Source organism: Peromyscus eremicus, chromosome 2 (assembly GCF_949786415.1).
Source record: "Peromyscus eremicus chromosome 2, PerEre_H2_v1, whole genome shotgun sequence".
Classification (NCBI taxonomy): domain Eukaryota; kingdom Metazoa; phylum Chordata; class Mammalia; order Rodentia; family Cricetidae; genus Peromyscus; species Peromyscus eremicus.
The window spans coordinates 113543399-113568198 of NC_081417.1; the positions used below are offsets into that span (position 1 = coordinate 113543399).

Here is a 24800-nt window from a genome sequence, read left to right on the forward strand (position 1 = left end):
ATAATACATATTTATAGCTAAATAGTTTCAATAAAGAAAATCAACTGCAAAGCTTTACACTACCCTGTGTTTCAAGCAATCATTTACTTTTAACTTTTTATGAGCATTTTGTGCAGTATCCAATTGCTAGTACTAAAAACAAAACCAACTAGAGTGTGACTATCCAACAGAATGATTATAGATACAGAATGATGAACTCTAATTTCAAAATACTGTGAGAACATATAGTTTTCACAATAAAGATATAACCAAAATTTGAGGAGCTAGAAATGTTTAACCTACATAAACATTATACAATGTACACATGCAATAAAACATTAAATTTTACAATTAATGTGGACTACCTGTTATGTTTTATATATGTTAAATAATACTTTAATGGAAAGCTATTTTTAGAGGTTGGAAAGATGGCTCAGTGGCTTAGAAGACTTGCAAGAGACTCAGATTCAATTCCCAGCATCCATATGGTGGCTAAAGACCACCTGTAATTCCAGTCCAGAAGATCTGATACCCTTTTCTGGCCTTCACTGGTACCACGCACATACCATGTACACAGGCCAAACACTCATACATATAAAATAAAATAAATCTAAAAAAATTAAAGTTACTTTTTAAATGTAATTTTGTTAAACAGCAAATGCTCAAAAACTATTAACTGGGTAAGTAGAAATGGGGTGGACGGCTTGCTCACTGAACTCTACAGTACCAGTACACTGAACAGCTGACTACAGTGTAAATGGGAAGGACGTGACATCGCAGCCAAGCAGGTGGCGGAGGGAACTGTCCATCTGTAAGGTTACCATGGTTACTCGGTCCCTGGGTCTGGCCGATCACTTCCTCACATTTTCACCTCTGTCCACAGTACAAAGCCCTTGGACTGAAGGCTCTCCTCCCTTGTTCCCTCCATCCACTCTCTCAGAGTTGCTGACAGACCAGGGCTTCAAGGAGACTTCTCAACTCAAAGCACACACATTCTGCTCCTGTCCTCTCACAACACACCATAGGTCACGGTTTGCTCCTTCCATTCAGAATAACACCTCAGAAGGAGGGACACAGAGATAATTCTTAGCATTTTCTTTAGTCTGCCCCAAAATGTATGGTTGGTATACCTCACTAGTCTGTCACACTAATGAAAGTTTTCTTTTCATTCTTCCATAGTTTGGGGTCATCTGGTCACATAAAAAACATTTTCACTTTTTTTTAATCTTGGTTCACAATATAAAACCAATTTGGCTGGGCAACGGTGGCGCATGCCTTTAGTCCCAGCACTCAGGAGGCAAAGCCAGGCGGATCTCTGTGAGTTCAAGGTCAGCCTGGTCTGTAGAATGAGATCCAAGACAGGCACCAAAACTACACAGAGAAACCCTGTCTCGAAAAACCAAAACCAAAACAAAACACATTTGACATCAAAACCCAGTGTATATATACATATACAAATGCATTCACATAAAAACCAGAGGGAAAAGGAGGGCTCTGTGAAGTAATATTTAAATTCAATATATGAAATGCACTTATGTTTTTTAGGTTTTGAAAATTCTACTTTTAAGTTGTGTGTTATCTACTAAATTGATTTCCATGAAATGACATGTGAAAAACACTGATTTGCTTTGAAGTAGATAGAACAATCTATGAGAATAAAATGCCTTTGATAAAAATATATATATATATATATTGGTTGCTCAACTTTACCTCTACAACACTAAGTTTTAGCACAAAAATGGGGCCTGGAAGTTCTATTCCACGAACCATAGGTAAGATAGCTAAGGTCAGAAAATGCTGGGTGAGGAAGCGCATGATCACTGTGGCAATTCACAAGCTATCAGTGTTTAAGAAAAGGCCCTGGGGCTAGAGCTGGCTCAGCAGTCAAGACCTGCACTGTTCTCGCAGAGGACCCGAGTTCAGTTCCTAACACCCATTATCAGGGGCTCATACCCACCTCTAACTGTGGCTCCAGGGCAATCTGATGACTCTGGCCTCTGCAGTCACCTGCCCACATGCCCACACACAGACACACATGTGCATACACAGAATTAAAGATAGTAACAATTGAAATAAATAAGTTCACTATAACAACTGAGTAATATACAGGTGTGAGAGACAAATGTTGATGCATTAAAAATGTCGATGTAAGCATTTAAATAAAGTAAGTGCTAAAACAGGTACAATGTCAACTACTTCATGCTCATTTTTAGTCTCAAAGTTGTTAGAAGTTCTTGATGTTGCAGCATGGACATACATAGAACAGTTACTACTCTCCTGAAAGGAAGTGAGACCTTGTACTATCACCTCCCCAGAGCCCTACATAACAGAACATTACCTGCTTAAAAAAGTTTGCCACCGTGAGGGTGGCAGGCCGAAAGCTGGTCAAGTTACAAGCGTCATCCCCACTGGTCGTCCTTTCCAGAGACCGTCTACCAACGAGACTGGAGTTCCTCCTCTCTGACCAAGAACCTTTCCGTTCTGCCGAGGAGGAGAAAAGAGACTGTCAGTTCTAAAAAAGTCAAACTGTTTTTAACTAGCTTTCCCAACATGAGAAAGAATCCATTCATGTTGAAAGCTGTATTTTCCTCAGCCTACAGGTTACACTAGAAGGATTCCCCTCTGGGGAAAGAAGAAAGAGTTCCGACTGAATCTTCTGCCTCACTTCTACAATCTCACCCATACAGAGTCTCTGGCATATAATGATCTAACTGTATGACCAACGATGTAGTCAATCAGCTACAGAGAATATGCCCCACTATGAAGTACCCACCAAAGTAAACTGTAATTAATGGTCTCTCAGCCTTAGCATCTGAGCTGGAAACAAATTCAAAAGACAAGATGCAAGTTCAAAGATTTGGCAGGGTAATACCCCTCCACTCCCCCACCCCCCAACATATGCTGCTGGAATGCAAACTCACGGCCTAACACACATACAAGATAATCCCATTTTTGTGAAGTAAAAGAACAAAGATATTAAAGATTAACACGGAAAGAAGACTTTTAAACAATATGCAAGCCATGTGGTCTAAGGACAGTTATACCACCCTCTACTAAGCAAAAGCAGAATACACACCATTGTCCAAGACATATGACAATATATGGAAAGACCAAAGGATAGAAACAAAATATTTCCAAAAAAATTGGAAAATTAAACTATAAATTAACAACAAAAGAATAATAGTGAATTCACAAATATGCATAAGTGAAAAAAACTCCCATTTCTAAAACGTTACTAGGAAATTAGAAAGTAAGAAGTACGAAGATGCCGCACACCAAAACATGTGAGACAGACACAGCTACAGCAGGCAGGGCTCTAGGGGAGGTGATGGCCAGAAATGCTTCCAATCACAACAAGTAGCTCAGCCTGACAGGCGGCCCAGGCTGGCAATCCCAGGGCTTGGAAGACTAAGGTGGGGAACTGCAAATTCAAGGCCAGTCTGTGCTAGCAACAAGACTCAAAGTTAAAACAAAGAAAACAAACTCTCAAACCAGTGATTTCATCTCACACTTTAAGGAACTATGTATTTAAGGAAGCTGGGCTTGACTCCCCATGTCTCCATGACAACATTGGAGAAGCCATGTCATGAGGATCCCTATGTACTGAAATCTTTTTCCGAATGAAAAACTAAACCCAAAGAAAACAGAAAGCAACAAAAGGACACTGGGAATAAAGAAACGAGAAACTAGAAAAATAAACTCAACAGACAAACCTTTAGCTAAACTGAAGGAAAAAAACACAAAGCACTAAAATTGCTATATGCATGAATCAAAGTGACATCACTAGATTTTACAGGTAGAAATGATTATATAATAATGAAACAAACAACTACAGAAAAATACTTCGATAACAAGGGGAAAACTCCCATTTAAAAGTCAAGCATTGATCAAATTTAAAAACATTTAAAATGGCCAAAGTATGTAAATATGTACTCTCCAAGGAAGACTACAACAAGTAGACACACATTTAACATCATTAGCCATCAGGGAAGGAAAATCCAATGCAGAACGAGATGCCATTTCACCTACACTAGGATGCTATCATTAAAATCAGGCAGGATTTAGTATTGGCAAAGATAAGGAGAAACGGGAACTTTTTAAAAAGATTTATTTATTTGTTTTATGTATGAGTGCTCTATCTGCATGTACGCCTTTATAGATGGTTGTGAGCCACCATGTGGTTGCTGGGAATTGAACTCAGGACAGTGCTCTTAACCACTGAGCCATCTCTCCAGCCCAGAAACAGAACTTTTTAACACTGCTGGCTGAATTTTAAAGTGTAGCCATACTGGCAGATAGTTTGACAGCCTCAGAATGTTTATTAGAGAATTACTGCAAGATGGTAACTTCATTTCTAGCTATGCAGTAAAAAGAAATAAAAACACAAACATGCAAAGGCTTTTACAAAGACTGGGAATGTAACTCAGTAGTAGAGTGCTTTGCTTGGCATGCATAAGAGGCCAGGGGTTCAATCCCAGTACCGGGGACCTAAGAACAGCTTCTATATGATTGTTCATTGCAGTATTTTCATAAACTCAAATTATCATCAATAATAAATTGGTTAAATCAAATGCAGTATATAAATACAATGAGGCGTCCTGACAAAAGGAAATCAAATACAATACATGCTACATCATGGGTAATACCTGTGAAAACATTATATGAAACAAGCCTGCCACCAATACCATGCATTATTTAATTCTACTTACATTAAATGTCTGGAATAGACAAATCCATAAAGACAGAAAGTCTATTAGGGGTTGTTTAGGGATGGGCTTGGAAATCTGGGGTAATGAGGAGTAACTGCTAATAGATACGAACATGTCCCAGTCACGGACTTCGGTGGTGCCTGCAGAGCCTCATGACTACAGCAAAAGAAAGCATCATAACATACACACCCTTTAGACGGGTGACTTGACAACGTGCAAATTGTATTTCAATAAATGTACGATGTTTAAATGTATTGCCTCCCTCTTTCTGTTTTAGGGTGAGGGGTGACATGGCCTCATGAATGAAGCCTGGGCTGACCTGGAACTGAAGCTGCTGCTGCCTCAGAGTGCTGGGATTCCAGGTGTACAGCCCCAGCTGAGGAAGTACACTGCCCAGGCTACAGTAAGTAAAACAAGCCTATAGAAGTGTCGGCGGTGGGGGTGGGGGTGGGGTGGGGGTGGGGGTGGGGTGGGGGTGGGATACTGCTTTAGAAACAATGTATACAAAGCTCTCTTACCTCCAGTACTGATTTCTACCTCTGTGGAGTCTCTTTCCAAACTGCCAGCACTGCTAACAATATTCATTAAATGAATCGCAGTCCAAGCAAAAGGCATGCGGTATTTCCCAAGTCTCTGGCAAAACTGGTCAGCTTGACTTTTCAGCTTCTCCAATTTTTCCTTATTCTGTAAAACATAACTTGATCCATAACCACGCTTAAAGGAAGCCATCTAAGGGCTATGTCACACAGTATCAAGGACAGAGTGAGTGCTCAATTCTTAGCAAAGACAGCAAAACAAAGGCTGAACGTGGAGCTCACAAGTGCAATGCCTGCCTGTCCACCATGTGCAAGGACTTAGGTCATACCCTCAACGTGAAGGGGAGAACACAGTAACCTGCATCTGTGAAAACACAAGGCACTACCCGAACACGGTAACTCGGCTCGTTCTACAATGTCTGCATGGAAGAAAGAGCATTGAGATCCGTTTGTGAACAGGTCACCCCACAAAAGAGAAAGGCGAGAGGACCAGGCACACTAACAGACTGCAAGTGATCTTTTAGGAAAGGAAGTGTGACTGCCGTCAGCCATTTTAACACAGATTTTATACCAGAACAGCTAGAAAAGAAAGAGATCTAGAAAAGGTTTGTCTTCATGAGCTCCAGAGAAAACCCAAGTCTTTCTTAAAAATTCCTCAAAAACTGAGTCTTTCTCAAAACTTTCTTTAAAAAACAAACAAAACAAAACAAAAACGGCTCACACAAAGATTTGAGCTCATAATATGCTTTTCTGATCTTTGGCTGTGTAGTTAAATTCGTGTTAAAGTATTTTGGCTTTTCCCTGGATATCATTTAACACATGAAATTGGTTCTGCTACATAAACTCACAAGTATACCAGTGCCTTACTCTATTTTTTTCTGTACATATTTACACTGACTGGTAGATGTAAGCATGCTTGGTATTCAGACGACTTTCTCTTCCTCCTTTTCTTTTTGGTCAGGGTCATGTATCCCAGACTGTCCTCAAACTTGCTATGTATTCAAAGATGGCCTTGGGCTTCCACCCTATCCCTTCTACCTCCAGGATCATAGGCAGATATGTACATCGGCTTTATGAAGTGCTAGGGATTGAACCCACGGCTTTGTGCATGCTAGCAAATACCTCTACCAAATAAGCTATACCCCTTCACCTGATATTTAGGTTCTTCAAACAATAACTCTCTTGGATACACAGTAGACACAGCAATAAATACTGGTACCATTTTGGTAGTTTTCTATTTCCTCCCAGCTGTATTATTTAGGTTTTTGCCAACTTGACACAAACCAGGTTCATCTGGGAAGAGGGTACCTCAATTCAGAAAATGCCTCCATCAGATTAGCTTGTAGGCATCTCTGTGGGGTATTTTAATCAATGACTGATGTGAGAGAGCCCCGCCCCCACTGCAGGCAGTGCCACCCCAGCACAGGTAATCCCAGGAGGTATAAGAAGGGCAGCTAAACATGACCTGGAAAAAGCCAGTAATCATTTTCTCCATGGTTGCCTGCCTCTAGGTTCCTGTCCTGATTTCCCTCAGTGATGGTGTACTGGCCAGTTTTATGTCAATTTGAAATACACTGGAGTCATCAGAGAGGAGGGAACCTCAATTAAGAAAATGCCTCCAAAAAAAAGAAAAGAAAAGAAAAAAGAAAAACAAGAAAATGCCTCCATAAGATCTGGCTGTAAGGAGGCATTTTCTTAATTAGTGATCAATGCGGAAGTGGGGGATGGCAAGCCCATTGTGGTTTGTTCTGTCCCTGTGCTGATAGTCCTGGGTTCTATAAGGAAGCAGGCTGAGCAAGCCTCCATGTTCCTGCCCTGTCTGAGGTCCTGCCCTGACTACCTTCAGCGATGGACTACAATGTCAAAATGTAAGCCCAATAAACCCTTTCTTCCCCAAGTTGCTTTGGTCAAGGTGTTTCATCACAGCAATAGTAACCCTGACTAAGATAGATGAACTATGGCCTAGGATATATAAATCAAATAAACCCTTTCTTCCCCAAGTTGGTTTTGGACATGGTGTTTATCACGAAATAGAAAGTGAACTAAGACGCTAGCCCTGAGTCCCAAGGCAGGATACTCATCAGGACACCTCACTCTAAATGAGAGAAGTGACAGGTTTCAGAGGCAGCCTGAACTCTGAGCCAGCTTCAGGATGATTTACACAGTGTGGGCATGGGGCTGGACCTGCCGTAGTATTTCCCTTTGCTTCTTTGATTGTTGGTCTGGACTTGCTCATCATTGGTCTGTCTGTGTCCCTGCTCCCATCTCATGGCTGTTGTAATTTACCACAGTTTAAAACTAGCTCAGCTACTTCCCTCACTTTCAGCACGACAATTTAACAAGTCAGAGCCTGGATATTTTATTGCTGGCAGCTGCTGATGATACCACAGCTATGCTCCCTTCCTAACCTGCCATTTGTGATATGCATGTACATATGACCCTTGCCCATCTTCTTTCCTCTCAAGATGACAAAATCAGAAACAGCAATTTCAGTGCCAGGGAGTTTCATCAATAACACTATTTTATAAATAAAAGAACTTGTAAATTATTTAGAAGTTAAATTTAATTAGCTTAGTTCTCATCAAGAAAAATAATTTTTAAGCTCTACTTAAATCACTATTACTACTAATACTATTAGTGTCGGGGAGTCGTGGGAGGAGTGTTTCACTTGTGTGTGTCTTCAAGTTCAGAAGAGAATGTTTTGGAGTCTGGGGTCAAGCTAAGGTTATCAGGCTTGCACAGCAAATGCTTTACCCACTGGGTTATCTCTCTGCCCCTTCTGCCAAAAATAACTTGTAAAGAATTAGATGTGGGTAGAAGAGATTTGAAGACCAGCACAGGACACAACACAAGCTCAGTAACAAAGAAAACGGGGAACAGGACGAGAGAAAGCAGACAAGCAGGAAGAAATGAATTAACAGTAAATTATTGTAAAGACTTTGTTTTCATTTTCCCCAAATTACAATAGGAGCGATACGGGAAAATGCGGCCTGACGTGGTACCTTGGTGGCATCAGCTTCTTTGAAAATCATATATGGTTCTGCACACTCTCCAATGTCTCCTTGCTGTAGAACTTTTTCTAGCTGTCAGAGGCAAAAACAGAAAAGTTTAGCTAAGGTTTTAAAAATAAATGCGCTCAGTCAGAAATCTAAGAATGATTCAATATATTAAAAATCAATATAATATAGCACACATAAAAAATGTTAGAAGAAGAATGATCATCTCTATGCAGAAAATGGATATAAGAAAGTTCAGAATCATTTTGCTATAGAAAACACTCAAAAACTATGAACCTCAACATAAAAAGACTATATATGAAAAGCCCACAGCTAACATTCTCAAGAGTAACTCAAAACTTGCCCTCTAAAATCAGCAACAAGACAAGAACATCCAGTTTTGCATTTTCTATACAAACCCGTGCTGGGGTTAGAGCTATAGCAATCAGCAAGCAAAAGAAATAACAGACAGGTGAAATGGAAAGGAAGAAGTGAAATGATCTCTACCGACAGCGTGACCTTTATTACTATCATTATTATCATTATTAGGTTTTTGAGACAGTGTTTCTCTGTGTAGCCCTGGCTGTCCTGGAACTCACTCTATAGACCAGGCTGGCCTCAAACTCAGAGACCCACCTGCCTCCACCTCCCCAGTGCTGGGATAAAAGGCGTGTGCCACCACACTCGGTGGTGGTGGCGGCGGCGGCAGCTGCAGCATTATCATCATCGTTATTTTTTGTTTTGACAGCATGATCTTTTATGTGGAAAACTCTAAAGATTTCATGCAAGAAGAGAAAAACCACATCATAGATGCTGGCCACTGTTGATATGCCTGCACTGCCTGCTACCCCAGCACTCAAGAGGATGAGGGCCAGAGCTGCAAATGTTGAAGCCCACCCACCCCAGGGCTAGCACATTCTAAGCTAGCCTGGGTTGCATAGTAAAATTCTGTTTCAAAAGAAACAAAATAAACAACAAAAAAATAAACAAATACAACAAACTTTCAGTATACAAAGGGTACACATTAACAATGACGAATTAAGAAAAGAATAAACTTAAACCAAGGAAGTTAAAAAATCTATACAACGAAAATAGTAAAATGTTACTGAGAGAAATAAAAGCATAAAAAATTCCAAAGATATTTTAAAGTCATGAAGTGAAAGATTTAATAGAATTAAGAATCCAATATTGCCTGTTGTGCACAATTAATGAAATTTCTATCAAAATTCCAATGATTGTTTTGACAGAAAATAAAAACCCACCCTAAATTTGAAAAGGAATCTCCAGAGAAATCTGAAGCCTGAGGAAAAGGGAATGAGTAGAGATTCACTTCAGATGTGAGACTGACCACAAATCGATAGAACTGTGGCCTTGCAAGAAGACAAAGGTTGCACTTTAAATCTGGAATGCCAGCCCCAGGTTCCTGATTTGAACAGAGGGTCACAGGCTTGCAGGCTATGAGCACTTAAAAAGTGGAACCTGGTTGTGATATAGTACACTGGGTTCCAGTCAAGCATCCTCTGCTCTCTGGAAAACCACAACCTAAAGAAATGTCATTTTATGCACCTACAGCCACAATTGGAGCCTTCTCCACTCTGCTTTTCCTCTGAAACCGTAAGCCGACCTGTTTCCCTTTTATTTTATCAGGTGCTTGGGACAGAATCCTTCTACAACCATAAGCCAAAATGGATCCTCTCCCTTGTGTCTATCAGACATTTGGATGACTAGAATCCCTATAAAACAATTAGCCAAGAGAAATCTTTTCTCCCACATTTCTGCCAGGTATTTGGTCACACTGATGTAATAATAATGAATAAATGAGAAATGTTCACAATGGAATGGAAGAGGAAGTCCAGCAAGAACCCTTGCATACAGTCCAATGTTAATAAAATCATGTGTATGACTCCTCTGTCTCCATGTATGTATGTGCACTACATATGCACCTGGTGCCTGTGGAGGTCAGAAGAAGGTGTCAAATCCCTAGCTCCGTGTGGGTTCAAGGAAGAAAACCCAGATTGTCTGCAAGAACAACGAGTGTTCTTCATCACTGAGCCATCTCTCCAGTCTTGTCATGTGTTTTTAGACAAAGGATGCCAATATGACTCAATGTGGAAAGGGCACACTTTCCAACGAATATGGCGATGAAGGCTGCTAATGCAGCTGGATCCTCACTTTACACTTCATCTAAAAATCAAGCCTGAATGGACCTAATGCCTAAATGTAAGTCTAAAAATCATAAAACTTTTTTAAAAAGTTCTTCAGAGACTTGGAAGAGTTTGCTCTTGAACGTGACAGTACAGGGATATAGGGGAAAAAACAGACAAACTGTATCAAAACTTAACACTTACATTAAAGGACAAAATAAACAGAATGAAAAGACAACCTTAAAAATGGGATGAAATTATATGCAAAATGTATGTCTGACTACAAATTAGTATTTCAAATGCATAAAGAACCCCTACAACTCAGGAAAAGCAACAGTGATGATGAGAAATCCAATTAACCAATAAACAAATGATTTTGTTATAGCTTAATATAAAATATCCCAAATAAACTCATGTTTCAACATTTGGTCCCCAACCAGTGGAGCTGTCCTGGAAGATTATGGAACATATAGAGGAAGAGGTTGGCTGGAAGAAGGAGGTGGATGAGGGCAAGCATTGAGGTTTTATAGCCCACTTATTCATCCTCAATGCTCTCTGCGTCCAGTTCCACAAAAGTATGAAAAGGTTAGGAGTCTCAGCTGCACCCTTGTCACCATGGTGCCACCTGCTACTGGGCCTTCCCCTTCATTATGGAGATGATCCTCTCAAACTGTTAGCCAAAATAAGTTCTTCCTTCCCTAAGTTGCTTGTCATTGATTATTTGATAAGACCAGGAAAAAGAGTAACTAATACAGAAAATGGTACCAGAAGTGGGGTTGTCACTGTGACAAAGCTGATCATATGGTTCTCAGAACCTTGGAGAGTGTCTAAAGAAGGAATGTGAGAGAATCTGGTCTGCTCTTTCATTGGTCTGCCTTGATTCCCTCCTTCTGAAAAGGGAATGTTTACCATGTGTCACTGTACTCTGAGAATAAGTCACTTGTTTTTATTGTTTATGTAGATATTACAGAGGCTCACAGTTAAGAAACTGACTTCAGTCAAAGAAGACTTTAACTTCTGAATGGTTCTTGTGAAAGACTATAGGGCTTTTAAAGGTGGACTGAATGTGTTTTGCATGTGCCTATGGGGCCAGCAATGTTATGGTTTGAATATGAAATGTTGTATAGCTTTCCTTATAACACCATTATTCACAACTGCCAAAAAAGAAAAAAAAATCAAGTGATCTTAACCACTAAGCCACCTCTCTAACCTTCCCTCACAATAATAGTCTTAAGTGGTTAAATAGATGTTTTTTCAATTACCATACTTCTCTAAAATATCTCAATTTCCTATGACTTTTTAAAGTTTCTTCTCTTTTGAAGTAAAGTTGGGGAACTGGCTCAATTTGTAAAGGGCTATTTATGGGGAATCAAGATCTGATTTCATCACACTACCCCATCAAGGCTCAGATATCTGAGTACAAAAGGCAGAAAGACTGTAAGAGCTCTGGGAGATGGTGAGTGACTCCAAAGAAACAGTGTCTTCCAGACACAACAGGACTGGTACACATGCGAATTCAGAGAAACACAGGGCCTGTGCAGGTTCAAGCCAGATGGGGTCTCAACACTGAGAGGGGGAAATGAACATGGAGTTTCACCCGTAACCAAGAAGTTATCTGCAATTGATACCTGCTGGCACAGGAAAAATCAGTTTTCTCCAATGGAGTCTCAACTGGGTATATAAACTACACTTCAACTCCTAGGAAAATGCTAAGGAGACTGATGTATTAATAAGAGATTGCAAATGTTCACCGAATTAGCAATGCAAGACAAAAACTTAAATGAAAATATCCCCATCCAATATAATGGACAAGTTGTCATACATTTATACCATAAAATACTATGAAGCAATAAAATATATTTAAAACTTCTTTCAAATAACAATACAGACTATTCAATTATATGGAATGGAAAAAAAAATTCTTTCTCCCTTTCTTTTCCTTCCCAACTCTGCCCTCTCTCTGATCCCTTTAACTGTTCAAAAACGGGGATAGAGTGTTGAAAAGAAACAGGGCATTGGATGGAATAAGGATACTACATTATACAGACACTGTAGTAAAAGAACCTTAAGAGGGTGCTTTCTAGAATTCTTTATTTTGTTTCTTAACCTGGATAGTCACATAAGTGTATTAATTTTAGGATAATTAATCAAACTACACATTTATAACTTCCATAATTCCTCCTATATTGTGTAATATTTCAATAAAAAATTAATTTAAATAATTTTAAGTAAATTTTATTAATATCACCTAAGCGTAATCAAGTTTAATTTATCTGTGTTAAGTTTTCTTTCAATGTGTTTTGTGCTTTTTTTCAAGTAACATTACATAGAGGATAGTATAACTTCTTCATCTACTTAGCCCCAAACAACCATGCCAATGAAGAAGACAAAATGAAAAAAAGTAGGGAATTAATAACCCTTGTTGAATAAGAATCCCAATATTCCAGTCAGCAATACTGCACTAATAGCCCAATTCTTCACCCTTCCTTTATCTTCCCTTTGCTACAAGATGCTGTGAACTTCCTTCCAATAGAGACCTATTATATACACCCCAGTTGCCTGAGTTTCTGTTCTGTTATGACCTGCTCTGGTAAATGGGATGTTAGCTGCCATGATACGGCCAAAGACTTGAAAAGCAGCTATGCAGCTGAGTCTACTCTTTGGTATGTCTACAAAGATCAAGAATTTACTGCTAAAAATGACACACATAGAGACCATCTCCAGCCAGAGACAATTCAACTGGTTACAGACAACCTATGGACACTCAAACACAACCATCTGGTTCCAGACAACCTACAGACACACAAACACAACCATCTGGTTCCAGACAACATACAGACACACAAACACAACCATCTGAAAACAGTATAGCCCAGACTGACTGACCAACGCATAAGTTGGATATATAAATAAATATACAAGAACTGTAACAGAATTATAAATAAAGGTTTTTTGTTACAGCCCACTGGGATATCCTCTGTTGTTCTTGTATAGCAACAACTATACAACATAAGTGCTAAGGAAATTTTCTCTCAAGAAATGATAAAGATTGACTGAAACTATAAACCAAACCATATTATTCTTCTTGGGGAAAAAAAAGGAGAGAAATATCAGGATGAACCACAAATAACTAAAGAAAATCTCCAAAATTAACTTCCTTTAAAACAGAAGTTAAAAAGATGGCTCAGCAGTTAAGAGAACATGCTGCTCTTCCAGAGAACCCAGGTTAGATTCCCAGCACCTACATGGCAGCTCACAACCATCTGTAACCCCAGTTCCCAGGAAATTTGACACTCTTCTGGCCTCTGCAGATATCACAGACATACATGAAGGGAAAACACCCATTCACATAAAATAAAAACAAAATTAATAATATTTTTCATTTGGCAATTACAGAAAATTTCTCACATACACATACATATGTATGTGCTTATGTATATATGCAAATCTACATTTAGTTGTATTTTATGAGTAGAACTATGATATATAGATTTATTTTTCACTAAATATTCTCATATTTGTTACCATAACAGAATTTTTCAAATTATGGTTTTGCATCATATGAATTTATCATGATTTACCTATTTCTTTATACTGAAAATTTACATTCAATGTTTTTTATTCCTAATCCTTAAAGCCATTTATTCCCATCATGACAACTAAATCATAAATCACTTCATTTCCAAGCAGTCTATACTCCAATCATCTTTGCCTTACTAGCTCTTTTCTTCCAAGATGATCGTTTATAAAAACTTGCCATTTTCTCCATTTAAAATAACTGTATTTCTCATTCATGTTCATCTCTTTTTGAAAATAATGATAATTATATTATTAGTGTTGTTGTTGGTATTGGTATTTGAAGGCACGGTCTCTGTATGTAGTCCTTGCTGTCCTGGTCTTAGACTCACAGATGTGCCTGTCTCTGCAGTACTGAGATAAAGGTGTGAGTGACCAAAGGTGTGCGCCACCACACCCAGCGGAAGCTCACCTCACTTAAGAGGATTTTCTAAAGTGAATTTCTCCAGGACTGTTCATTGAAATTAACACTAATTTTAACCTGAATTCATAGGAATGCTCCAACAAATTGGGGCATTATTCCTGTGGGTAAAAAGGACTCATTTTTATGAAAATCTACTTTACTATCTTATTAAAAAAATTCATTATCTCTTTATAGTAATCTTATATAAATAAAGTGACTAAGGAATTTATTTTAGGTTGCTGTCAAGTCAAGGTCAATTTAGCCTAAGTCAAGTAACCAAGTCCTTCCGTTTGTTTGTTTTTAACATTTATTTATTTATTTTGTGTATGAAGGAGATGGCGCCATCACGCATGCCAGAGTCGGTTCTCTTCATCCACCACATGGACTCCAGGAACAAATTCAAGTGCTTGAAAGTGAGCACCTTTAAACCTGCAGAGCCATCTGCTGGTCCCAATTAGTCTTTAAGTTACAAGAAGATAGCAGCACAGTAAAATATCGGAATTTACTCCCCCACCCCCAATGCTGGGGACTAAACCTAGTGCCAGCCATGTGCACATCAGACCAGTGTTCTACCACTAAACTACCTACCCAGCCCTCGTTTTACTTTTTATTCTGAGACAAGTTTTCCTTAAATTGCCCAGGCTGGCCTCAAAACCCACTCTATAACCCAATCTAGCCTTGAATTCTCAATCCTCCTGCCTCAGCCTACCAAGCAGCTGGAATCATAGACCTTACCAGGCCTTGCTAGTCTCTAGAATTTCTAATTATTTTTCTGGGGGAGGTATGCTTGGAGCATTTTGTGGTTGTTATTGTCATTTTGATTTGCTTTTTAAGAAACAGGCTCTTGCTAGGTGGTAGTCCAGCTACGCTCAAGTTTCCAACCCTCCTGCTTCTATCTTTTAAGTGCTAGAGTTATAGGCATGTGCCTCTATGTCCAGAGACCAATTCTTATTTCAACTGGTTGATGATCAAATCACAATGATTTAGTTTAGTTTTCATATTTATATGACTTAGAAACTGAGTAAAATAATTGCACTATAGCAACTATGAGTGTTAATTTAAGTAGACCTGGATATTCAGTTACTTGGTCTAACATTCCTTTAAATCAGTGGTTCTCAACCTTCCGAATGCTGCAACCCTTTAATATAGTTCCTCATGTTGTGATGACCCCCAACCATAAAATTATCTTGTTGCTACTTCATAACTGTAACTTTGTTACTCTTATGAATGGTAATGTAAATATCTGACATGCAGGATATGTGATATGTGCCCCCTGTGAAAGGATCCAAAGGGGCCATGACCCACAGGTTGAGAAGCAGTGTTCTAAATGTTGCTATGAAAATGTTTTGTTTTGGTTTTTTTTAATTAGAATTAGAATAGTAGACCTTGAATAGAGTTGATTAATCTCTACTGTGTGGGTGGGCCTCATCCAATCAGCTGAGAGATTTACAAACAAAGACTGAGTTTTCCTGAAGAAAACTGTAACAGAAACCTACCTAGCCTGAGTCTCCAGTGTGTTATCATGTGAACTCTGGACTCAAGGCTAACTGAACTTGCATTTGGCAGCTTACCCTACAAATCAGAGCTGTCAGCTCCCAAGATCACATGAGGCAATCCCTGAGGATAAATCCGCTGCCATTTGACCACAGAGCCATGATTAATACTACATTCCATTCAGGAAAAGTTAGGTCATAACTAGAGCATATGTCCAGGGTGGTACTGCAAAGAATCAAACACAAAACCCAGGAAAGACAAGGGGCTACCCTACGTTTGCAATATTGGCAAAGGCAGGGACAGACACCAAAATAAACACATCTGTTAAAGACAGTCTCACCTTTATCACAAGAAAGACATCTTGGGAAGGATAAGTTATAGAAAAAATAGCTGATCTAGCCAGAGTGGTAATAGCAGCGGGTGGTACATGTGGCCGTAACAATCCCTTCATCTGTTCCGAATTAAGGTCAAAATAAAAGTTTTCTGAAATCTGAAAAATACATTCAGACATTTCATTTTTACATCAATACAAAATTTATGAAATGCACAAAAAGCATATATGTAAAATCTTAAAATATTACAGATAATAAAACATTATATTTTACAACACTCGATTCTAACTCACAGTTGAGTATGTATTTTCACTGAGACCAATCTACATATCCACATCAAAGTCAAAAAACTGTATAAGCTACTTTGGAATATAACATAGAAACATTTTCTAAAGAGCACTTTCTCATTCTTTAGTTAAAAGTGCAGCTAAGTCAATTACCACTAAGATGATTGACTATAAACTGAATTTTAAAACTTTGTATGCCGGGCAGTGGTGGCGCACACTTTTAATCCCAGGACTCGGGAGGCAAAGCCAGGCGGATCTCTGTTAGTTTGAGGCCAGCCTGGGCTACAGAGTGAGTTCCAGGAAAGGCACAAAGCTACACAGAGAAACCCTGTCTCGGGGGGGAAAAAAAAAAAACTTTGTATTAAGAACATCTCAGCAATTTTCATTTTACAAATATAAGCTACTACAGCAAGTTTTCCTGAAGAAATCTGTCATAGGTCATATGTTGATAATGAAGGCACCTTCAAGTTCCTAGTTCAGCGTGACTTAGCACATACTAAAGTAAGAAATGCTGGACCAGAGATGTGGAGAGTGCTAGACTCCAGACTCGAATCTCAGAACCCTGGGCTCCATCCCCAGCACCCCAGAAAGAACAGAGGAAGAGGAAGGGAGAGGTGAAGGACAAGGAGAAGAAAGAAAAGAAGCATCAAGAAAAGCTGTTAAATGCCCTCCTCTGAAAACTCTGAAGCAGAATAAAAACAGCACAGTAAATAAAGCTAAACTCACTCTTCAGACGCACCACCTAAACATACATAAAACAGCCACGGCTATTACAAGTTCCAAACTGCATCATAAACTCCGGTGACCGTCATGGTTTTTTTCTTACATACGGCTTTCAGGCAGGTCCCTTTCCTGCACTGGCTTGTGTTTTCTTCTTCTTCTTCTTCTTCTTCTTCTTCTTCTTCTTCTTCTTCTTCTTCTTCTTCTTCTTCTTTTGTTTGCTCATTTATTTGTTTCTCAAGACAAGATTTCTTTGTGTAATAGTCCTGGCTGTCCTCAATCAGGCTGGCCTCGAACTCACAGAGATCCGCCTGGCTCTGCCTCCCGAGTGCTAGGATTAAAGGTGTACGCCACCACTCTCCAACTTGCTTATCTCTCTCTTAAAAGTTGCTTCTGCTATTTGCTTTGGGGACTTTTTTCAATAAATCAAAAACCAGGTTTCAATTAAAGTATTTTCTATAAGAAGAAAATATTTAACTAGTCTTGAAATGGTAAATTTCTATTCATTTGTTCAGTTAACAATATATGAGGAATCATTACTTATAAAACAAAAAGCATGTAAGCAGGTTTCTGAAACTTATGATTATGACAATGACTGTAAGCAAATCCCAGAATCTTACCTTTTTCTTTTCCTTGACATCATATAAAGCCAAACTCGCAAAAATAGGCTCAATTTCAATCTCAAACCTATATGAAGAAAAAACATAAACTAACTTCAAAATACATATAAAAGATAAATCTGGGGCTAGAGAGATGGCTCATCAATGAAGACTGTTGCTCTTGCAGAGAACCCAATTTCAGTTCCCAAAACCTACAGCACACAGAGGCGGCTAACAACTGCCCTGGAACTCTAGCTCCAGGGGAGCTGGCTCCCTCTTCAGGACTCCATAGACATATGTACTCACATGTACATATCCACACATGGACAGACAGGCTGGGACAGAAGGACAGAAACACACTAGGACAGACAAACAGGGAACACACACACACACACACACACACACACACACACACACACACATATATATATATATACCATGTACACCTGACATCCGGATAAAGTTCCAGAAAGATCTCTATGGAAAGAAATTCTGATTTCAAACTTCATTATTTCAATACCTTCATCCTTCACCCCTGTGCCTACCTCCGTGCCTACCTTCTACTAAGACACTTTCCACATGTATCTCTCATAGCTTTGAAACTAATACGTTCTCTATATAACTTTACTTATTTTTTCAGCAATAATCAATCTAAATTTCCCAAAAGTCTCAGAGAATTTTCTATTTATTTTGTGACACTAATTACTTTATAGCCTGTGATTAGGTTATTTACTTAGGTGTGTTCACTTTGAAATAAAGTTTTAAAATATTTTCTTTTCCAGGCTATAAATCAAATAATCCACACCCCAAAAATTTTAAATACATTTAAAACACTCAGAGAAAAGCAGAAGCATTTGGAAACTCCCACTGTACAGTAACAACTGAGGAGAAGTGGAGTGGTCACCTACCCAGACTTTTGTTGTATAAAACGTACATGTGAAATCCTTTTTGTTTGTTTGTTTGTTTGTTTGTTTAATTTTCCGGAGCTGAGGATCGAACCCAGGGCCTTGTGCTTGCTAGGCAAGTGCTCTACCATTGAGCTAAATCCCCAACTGAAATCCTTTTCTTTAAACAAAGAGTAAAATACTATTTCATGATCTGCTTTTTTAACTCAATATTTAATGGGCAAATTTCCATATCTTAAATATTAATTTATCCTTTTAATGCTGGGATAGTAATCCCCATTTGATGGAAATGTCCAATGTCCTTTCTAACTCTGTACTTGAGATGTTTGCTTCACTTTCCTGAACCAGAGCTGACACACAGGAAGGAGGGACATGTTTAATGACACAAAGAAAACGCAATGAGAAGCTGATTGGAACAACAGCACAGGGGGGTCTTGGCCCAAGACAGTGTTGTACCCAAGAGGACGACACTTGGCCATGGCTGCAGACCATTTTGGTTATCTCAGCTGGAGGACTTTTACCCACATTTCACAAGTAGAAATCTGGAATGTAACTGAGCATCCTGCCATGTACAGCCTCAACAGCAAGAAATTCTGGGGAAGAATGCTAAGGAGTGTTGGAGCCGCAATAATCCTGCTCCACAGCACTTGTTTGCTAATTATAAGTCAGGGTCAGAGTCTTTCTAAGATAAGAGACAACATTTTCACACTGAAAGTTTAATAAAGAGTCATTCAAAAAGATCTGTACAGAATCTGAAAGCAACAGTGTACACACTTATACAAGCAACAGTAGAAATCATCAATCCAACACTGAGGAAGTGGTAAGCAAGAGACAAGACGGGCCCTTGACAGAGAAGCTGAGGCCTCTGAGGCCTCCATAGGGAAGGAATAAGGGAAATGGAGCCTGCACAGGCCTTTACTCTTCCTCCCTGTAACTTCTAGCTAACGCTTCTTTTAGCGAAACATATAGATGTTGAGCACAAAGGGATCTCAGAGTCTTTCAGCACTTGACAGCCACTGAAAATCTGCTCTGCATCTTCTTATACCTGAGACTCAGCCGGGTAAGTGGTACTGCAATACACTTTTCCATATACACCTTTCATGTACTTATTAGTCATATGAATATCCTCTATTGCAGTGGTTCAACATCCTTGATGCTATGACCCTTTAATACAGTTCATGTTATGGGGAGACCCAACCATAAAATTGTTTTTGTTGCTACTCTGTAATTGTAATTTTGCTACTGTTGTGAATCATAATGTAAATATCTGTGTTTTCAATGGTCTTAGGTGATCCCTATGAAAAGATGGTTTGACCCCCAAAGGGGTGGCAACCCACAGGTTGAGAACCACTGCTCTACTAGATCATTTTTCTATTTACTGTTGGGCTTTTTTCTTCATCAATAAGTAGTTCTGTGTGTATTCTGGATATTAACACATCAAGTGTATGTCTTGTTCATACTTTCTCCTCTTCCTAGACATTGTCTTAACACTAACGTCTTTGGATTGAAAAACAGTTGTCCATTTCAATGAAGCAAAATGTATGGATGAAGGAAGACCAACGATGTAGCTCAGTGGTACAGAATGTGCCCAGCATGTATGAGGCCTATGTTCAATCTTCAGTACCAGAATGGAGAGGCATGAGAAGAGAAGACAGAGGAGAGGAGAAGAAAGTCAGAGAGAGGGAAGGGAGGAGAGAAGAAAGTCAGAGAGGGAAGGGAAAGAAGGAAATTCAAAGAAAAGAAGCAAAGTGAGTGTGGAAGGAAAATGTTTGTTTAGGGTAGTGCTTGCTACGTTGTGTTAAAGTAGAGTTTCTACACATAAAGATACATACATTCTCTTCTAGAAACTTTGTTTTGTCTTTCAAATTCAAGTCTACTAATAACCTGTAAAATTTTTCTACATGAATATGAGGTAGTAGTCAAACTTCCTTCTGTAACACACACACACACACACACACACACACACACACACACACACACACACACACACAGGCAGAGATAGAAAGACAGGGGAGGATGAAAATGCTCTAAGATCCACTGATAAAGGTTGCATGGGCCTGTGACTTTAACAAAACACACTGAATTGTACGATAGGTGAATTCAGTAGTGAATTCTGGGCATACACTGAATAAACTATATAATATGGAAGTTGTATCAAATACAGCTGTTCTTTTTTTTTAAGTAGAAGTACTCCATATATTCATCAACTGAAAAACATTTTAAGTAGCATCGCCATTCAGTGGAATACCATCTGGCTATAGATAGTAATAAACTTTGATATATACAACAATATTTATGAAAACATGTTATGTGATGAAAACACACCAAAAACTCCCCACAAAGTTCATAATTTTATTTACAAGACATAACAGACAGAAAGTCCATCAGTGTTGGCAGAGATGGGAAGAAGAAAGAGCAGTAGGTGACGTCCATGATTACTGCTATGAGCAGAAAGATGTCCTAAAATTCCTATGTGAAATCCATAATGTGAAAAACTGTGTAAGCCAGTGTCTGTACAGAGGGGAAATTAAGGCTAAACCAAATCGTAAGAACGGACACTAATCCAGTGAAACTGGAGTCCTACAAAAGGAGGAAGAAGACTGAGGAGTGCCTTCAGCACCAACAAGAAAACCTGAGTTGGGATCCCACAAACACAGGCAGGCATGAAGGAATGTGTCTACAGTCCAAGTGCCGTGGAGGCAGAAACAGAGGATCCCTGGAGCCAGTTAGTCTTAATGAACCAGAGAGCTCCAGGCTCAGTGAGAAACCCAGTCACACAAAACAAAGTGCATGGGTGCTGGAGAACTGGCTCAGAGATTAAGGGCACAACCACCAGTAACTCCAGTTCCAGGAGATCCAATGCCCTCTTCTAGCTTCCATGGGCACTGCATGTACATGGTACACAGATATATATATGCAGGCAAAACGCATATATATATATTTATTTATTTAAATAAATCTTAATTTTTAAGTGGACAATACAGGATGGCACCCAACGTCAACCTCCGGCCTCCAAACATGGACGCACAGAGAGAACCGCACAGAAGACATCACAGACCTCTCATGCACACAGGGAGGAGAGACATGTAAGGGCACAGGAAGAAGACAGCTATTTACAAGCCAGAAGGCAACTTTCCAGAAACCAACCCACTGGCATCTTGATCTTGGACTCCCAGCTTCCAGAACTAAGAAATAATTTCCTACTAAGTCATTCAGTCCATATGACACTGTAATATTCTGATGTAAGTAGATTAATACTGGTGTGGGAGACAAACATGTTCCAGAGACAAACAAAAGTGATACTTGGATAACAATGAGAATAGATTCTTCCTATCTGTGCATTTTAAAAGGATAAAATTTGGAGCTAGGGGTGCAGTTCTGTTGGTAGAGTGGTTGCCTAGCATGTACAAAGCTCTAGGTTCAACTCTCAAGACTGCCTAAACCAGGTAAGGGGATGCACTCCAATAATCCTAGCACTGGGAGGAAGAAGAAACAGAAAATTCAAGGTCATCTTCAACTACACAGTAAGTTCTAGACTGGGAAAGATGAGACCTTGTGTCAATAAATAAATAAATAAATTTGTGATATGCAATCTGTATCAAAATGGCTGCTATAAAGGACTTTAAGTATAATACAGTGTAGAGGTCCAGATGTGTAGAAAAGTCTATCCAATTTACCTAATATGTTTCTCCACAAATTTAACTAAAAGCATAAAGCTTTGGCTTCCAAAGAGAGAAAAACATCTATTTATACACAAAGAAGTCTCTCCAGCTGAGTTCCTTTGTGCAGAAAGAGCTACCCACTGAAGCTTTTTTCTTTAGTTAAAACTAATAAACCTACAACAACATGCTACAAAGAGAGAAACAGAGTTTCTTTTTCAATGACTCTGAGCAATATTGAGCAGAACTTCTACTAATCCTCTTTAATTCACATTTCCTTAAGAAATAAAGAAATAAAGAAAATACTGTTTGTCTTATAGAATTACTCTGGAGACAGCAAAAAATAAGTGAAAGTACATGGGAAAAAGGACACAGATGTGAAGTCACCCCAAGGGCACATGACATTTAACTGCCATTATGGGAAAATGCACTTCAAAACAGAGTCCAATCTACAAAAAAGAAACTAGCTCTTTAAAAAAAGATTTCTTGCTGGGCATAGTGGTGTGCACCTTTAAGCCCGGAACTCACAAGGCAGGGGGATGGTCTACATAGTAAGCTCCCAGACAGCCAGAGACACATAATGAGACCCTGTCTCAAAGAGAGAGAGAGAAAGAGGGGGAGAGGGAGAGGGAGAGGGAAAGGGAGAGTGTTCTTGTCTTCATAACTCCTCATCATAAACAGTGGCCAGCAAACATCACAGATGGTGGTAAATGCGCTTCAAAGCCAGAAGACAGCTGTACATGTGCAGGAGTTACCGTTGTTTCTAAAATGCTCCAGCTTCATATACAAATGTAAAAACTAAATACTACTCAGTATGAGGCACAAAAAATGCTTCTTGAGCTTGCTTTGGCAACAAATATCACAGTGTAGCACTGCCCCTGGGCAAGGATGGCATGAAAATTAAGCCTTCCATATTTTGTTTTAATTTGGAGATTAGGGAACAAATGAGTTTGAAAAAGCTCATAAAGCCAGATGGTGGTAATGCATGCCTTTAATCTCAGCACTCGGGAGGCAGAGGCAGGAAGATCTCTGTGAGTTTGAGGCCAGCCTAGTCTACACAGTGAGTTCCAGGACACCCAAAGCTACTCAGAGAAACCCTGTCTTGAAAAACCAAAAAAATAAAGAAAGAAAGAAAAGAGAGAGAGAAAGAAAGAGGAAAAGCTCATGAACTTAACCTTTGTCTATATACTTTGTGTCTGTTTCCCAAGACGCTTTCTACTTCTAAATGAAAACTATTTCAGGGCTGGAAAGATGACTGTTCTCAGAGGAGAGCACAGACACTACTCTTGCAAGGACCAGAGCTCTGTTCCCAGCTCTCTTGCTGGATGGCTCACAGTCAACTAGAACTCCAGTTCCAGGGAATCTAGTGTCCTCCAGCACCTGTATTACATGCTCGGATACATCATCAAAACTAAAATAAGGCACCTGGCTGGGGTTCAGATCAGTGTACTGGTCAGCCACCACAGAGAAGCATCTTCTAGCAGTAGATGGCAATTAACACAGACAACTGGACAGCGTGTGCCAAGTGAGAGACTTGGAGCATCAGCCCGAAATGACTGTCTTTATTAAACCCCTCTCCTCAAGGCTCAAGGATCTATGCAGAAGAGCAGACAGAAAGATTGTAAGAACCAGAGGTGGTGGAGAACTCCAAAGAAACAGCATCTTCTAGACACAACAGGACTATACACATGAACTACAGAGACTGTGACTATACACACAAGACTTGCACAGGTTCAAGCCAGACAAAAATCCCAGCTCAGAGGAGAAGTGGACACAAAGTCAAAACCCTACACCAACCAAGACACTATTTACAATCAATATCCGCTGGGAAAGGGAAAAAGCTTCCTCCAAAGGAACGTCACTGGGTATATCAACCACACTCCAGGGCAGCTCCCATGCCCAGGACTAGTTGACCAACATAAAATGGACTCCATTAGTTCTGTGTGTGTGCTTTCTGTTTTGGTTTGGAATTTTTTGTTTATTTGTTTTGATTTTCACTTTTGCTTTTTGTTTCACTGACAGATACAGAGGCAAAGAAAGTAAGAGACAGAACGTGAAGTTGGGTGGGAAGGGAGGTGGGAAAGATCTGGAAGGAGTTGGGGAAGGGAGAAGAATATGACCAGAGATATTACATGAGAAAATTATGTTTAAATAAAAAATGTTAAAAAAAATAATAAAATGTTGCAAAAAAAAATTCCTAGATTTTCCTTCAAGAGTATTTTAATGTAAAAGACTGAGATCTTACACCTGTAGGTTTCTCCGTGAATGTGTGGAGGGGACTATCCAAACTACCCTTTCCTTAACCTAACATTGATGTTACAAAAAGAACAATAGGCTGACTCTCACTCAGGGTTTCTGGCAGGAAGCATGTATGTTCTGTTACTCTGTTTACGCCCTTTTTTTTTTCTTTTTGGTTTTTCGAGACAGTGTTCCTCTGTGCAGCTTTGGCACCTCTCCTGGA

At 39.3% G+C, this 24800-nt stretch overlaps 1 protein-coding gene across 5 annotated transcripts in view; it reads right to left on the reverse strand.

The window, feature by feature from the left end:
• Dock7 (dedicator of cytokinesis 7) overlaps window positions 1–24800 on the reverse strand; it is a 197855-nt gene that overhangs the window by 130388 nt on the left and 42667 nt on the right. For all 5 annotated transcript variants that reach the window (XM_059254563.1, XM_059254562.1, XM_059254561.1 and 2 more), the window contains exons 8-12: window positions 17797–17863; window positions 16178–16327; window positions 8227–8307; window positions 5207–5372; window positions 2318–2460 (exon numbers count right to left, since the gene is read on the reverse strand). In XM_059254563.1, the coding sequence (XP_059110546.1) occupies window positions 2318–2460; window positions 5207–5372; window positions 8227–8307; window positions 16178–16327; window positions 17797–17863 (607 nt within the window). The remainder of the gene's footprint in view (window positions 1–2317; window positions 2461–5206; window positions 5373–8226; window positions 8308–16177; window positions 16328–17796; window positions 17864–24800) is intronic.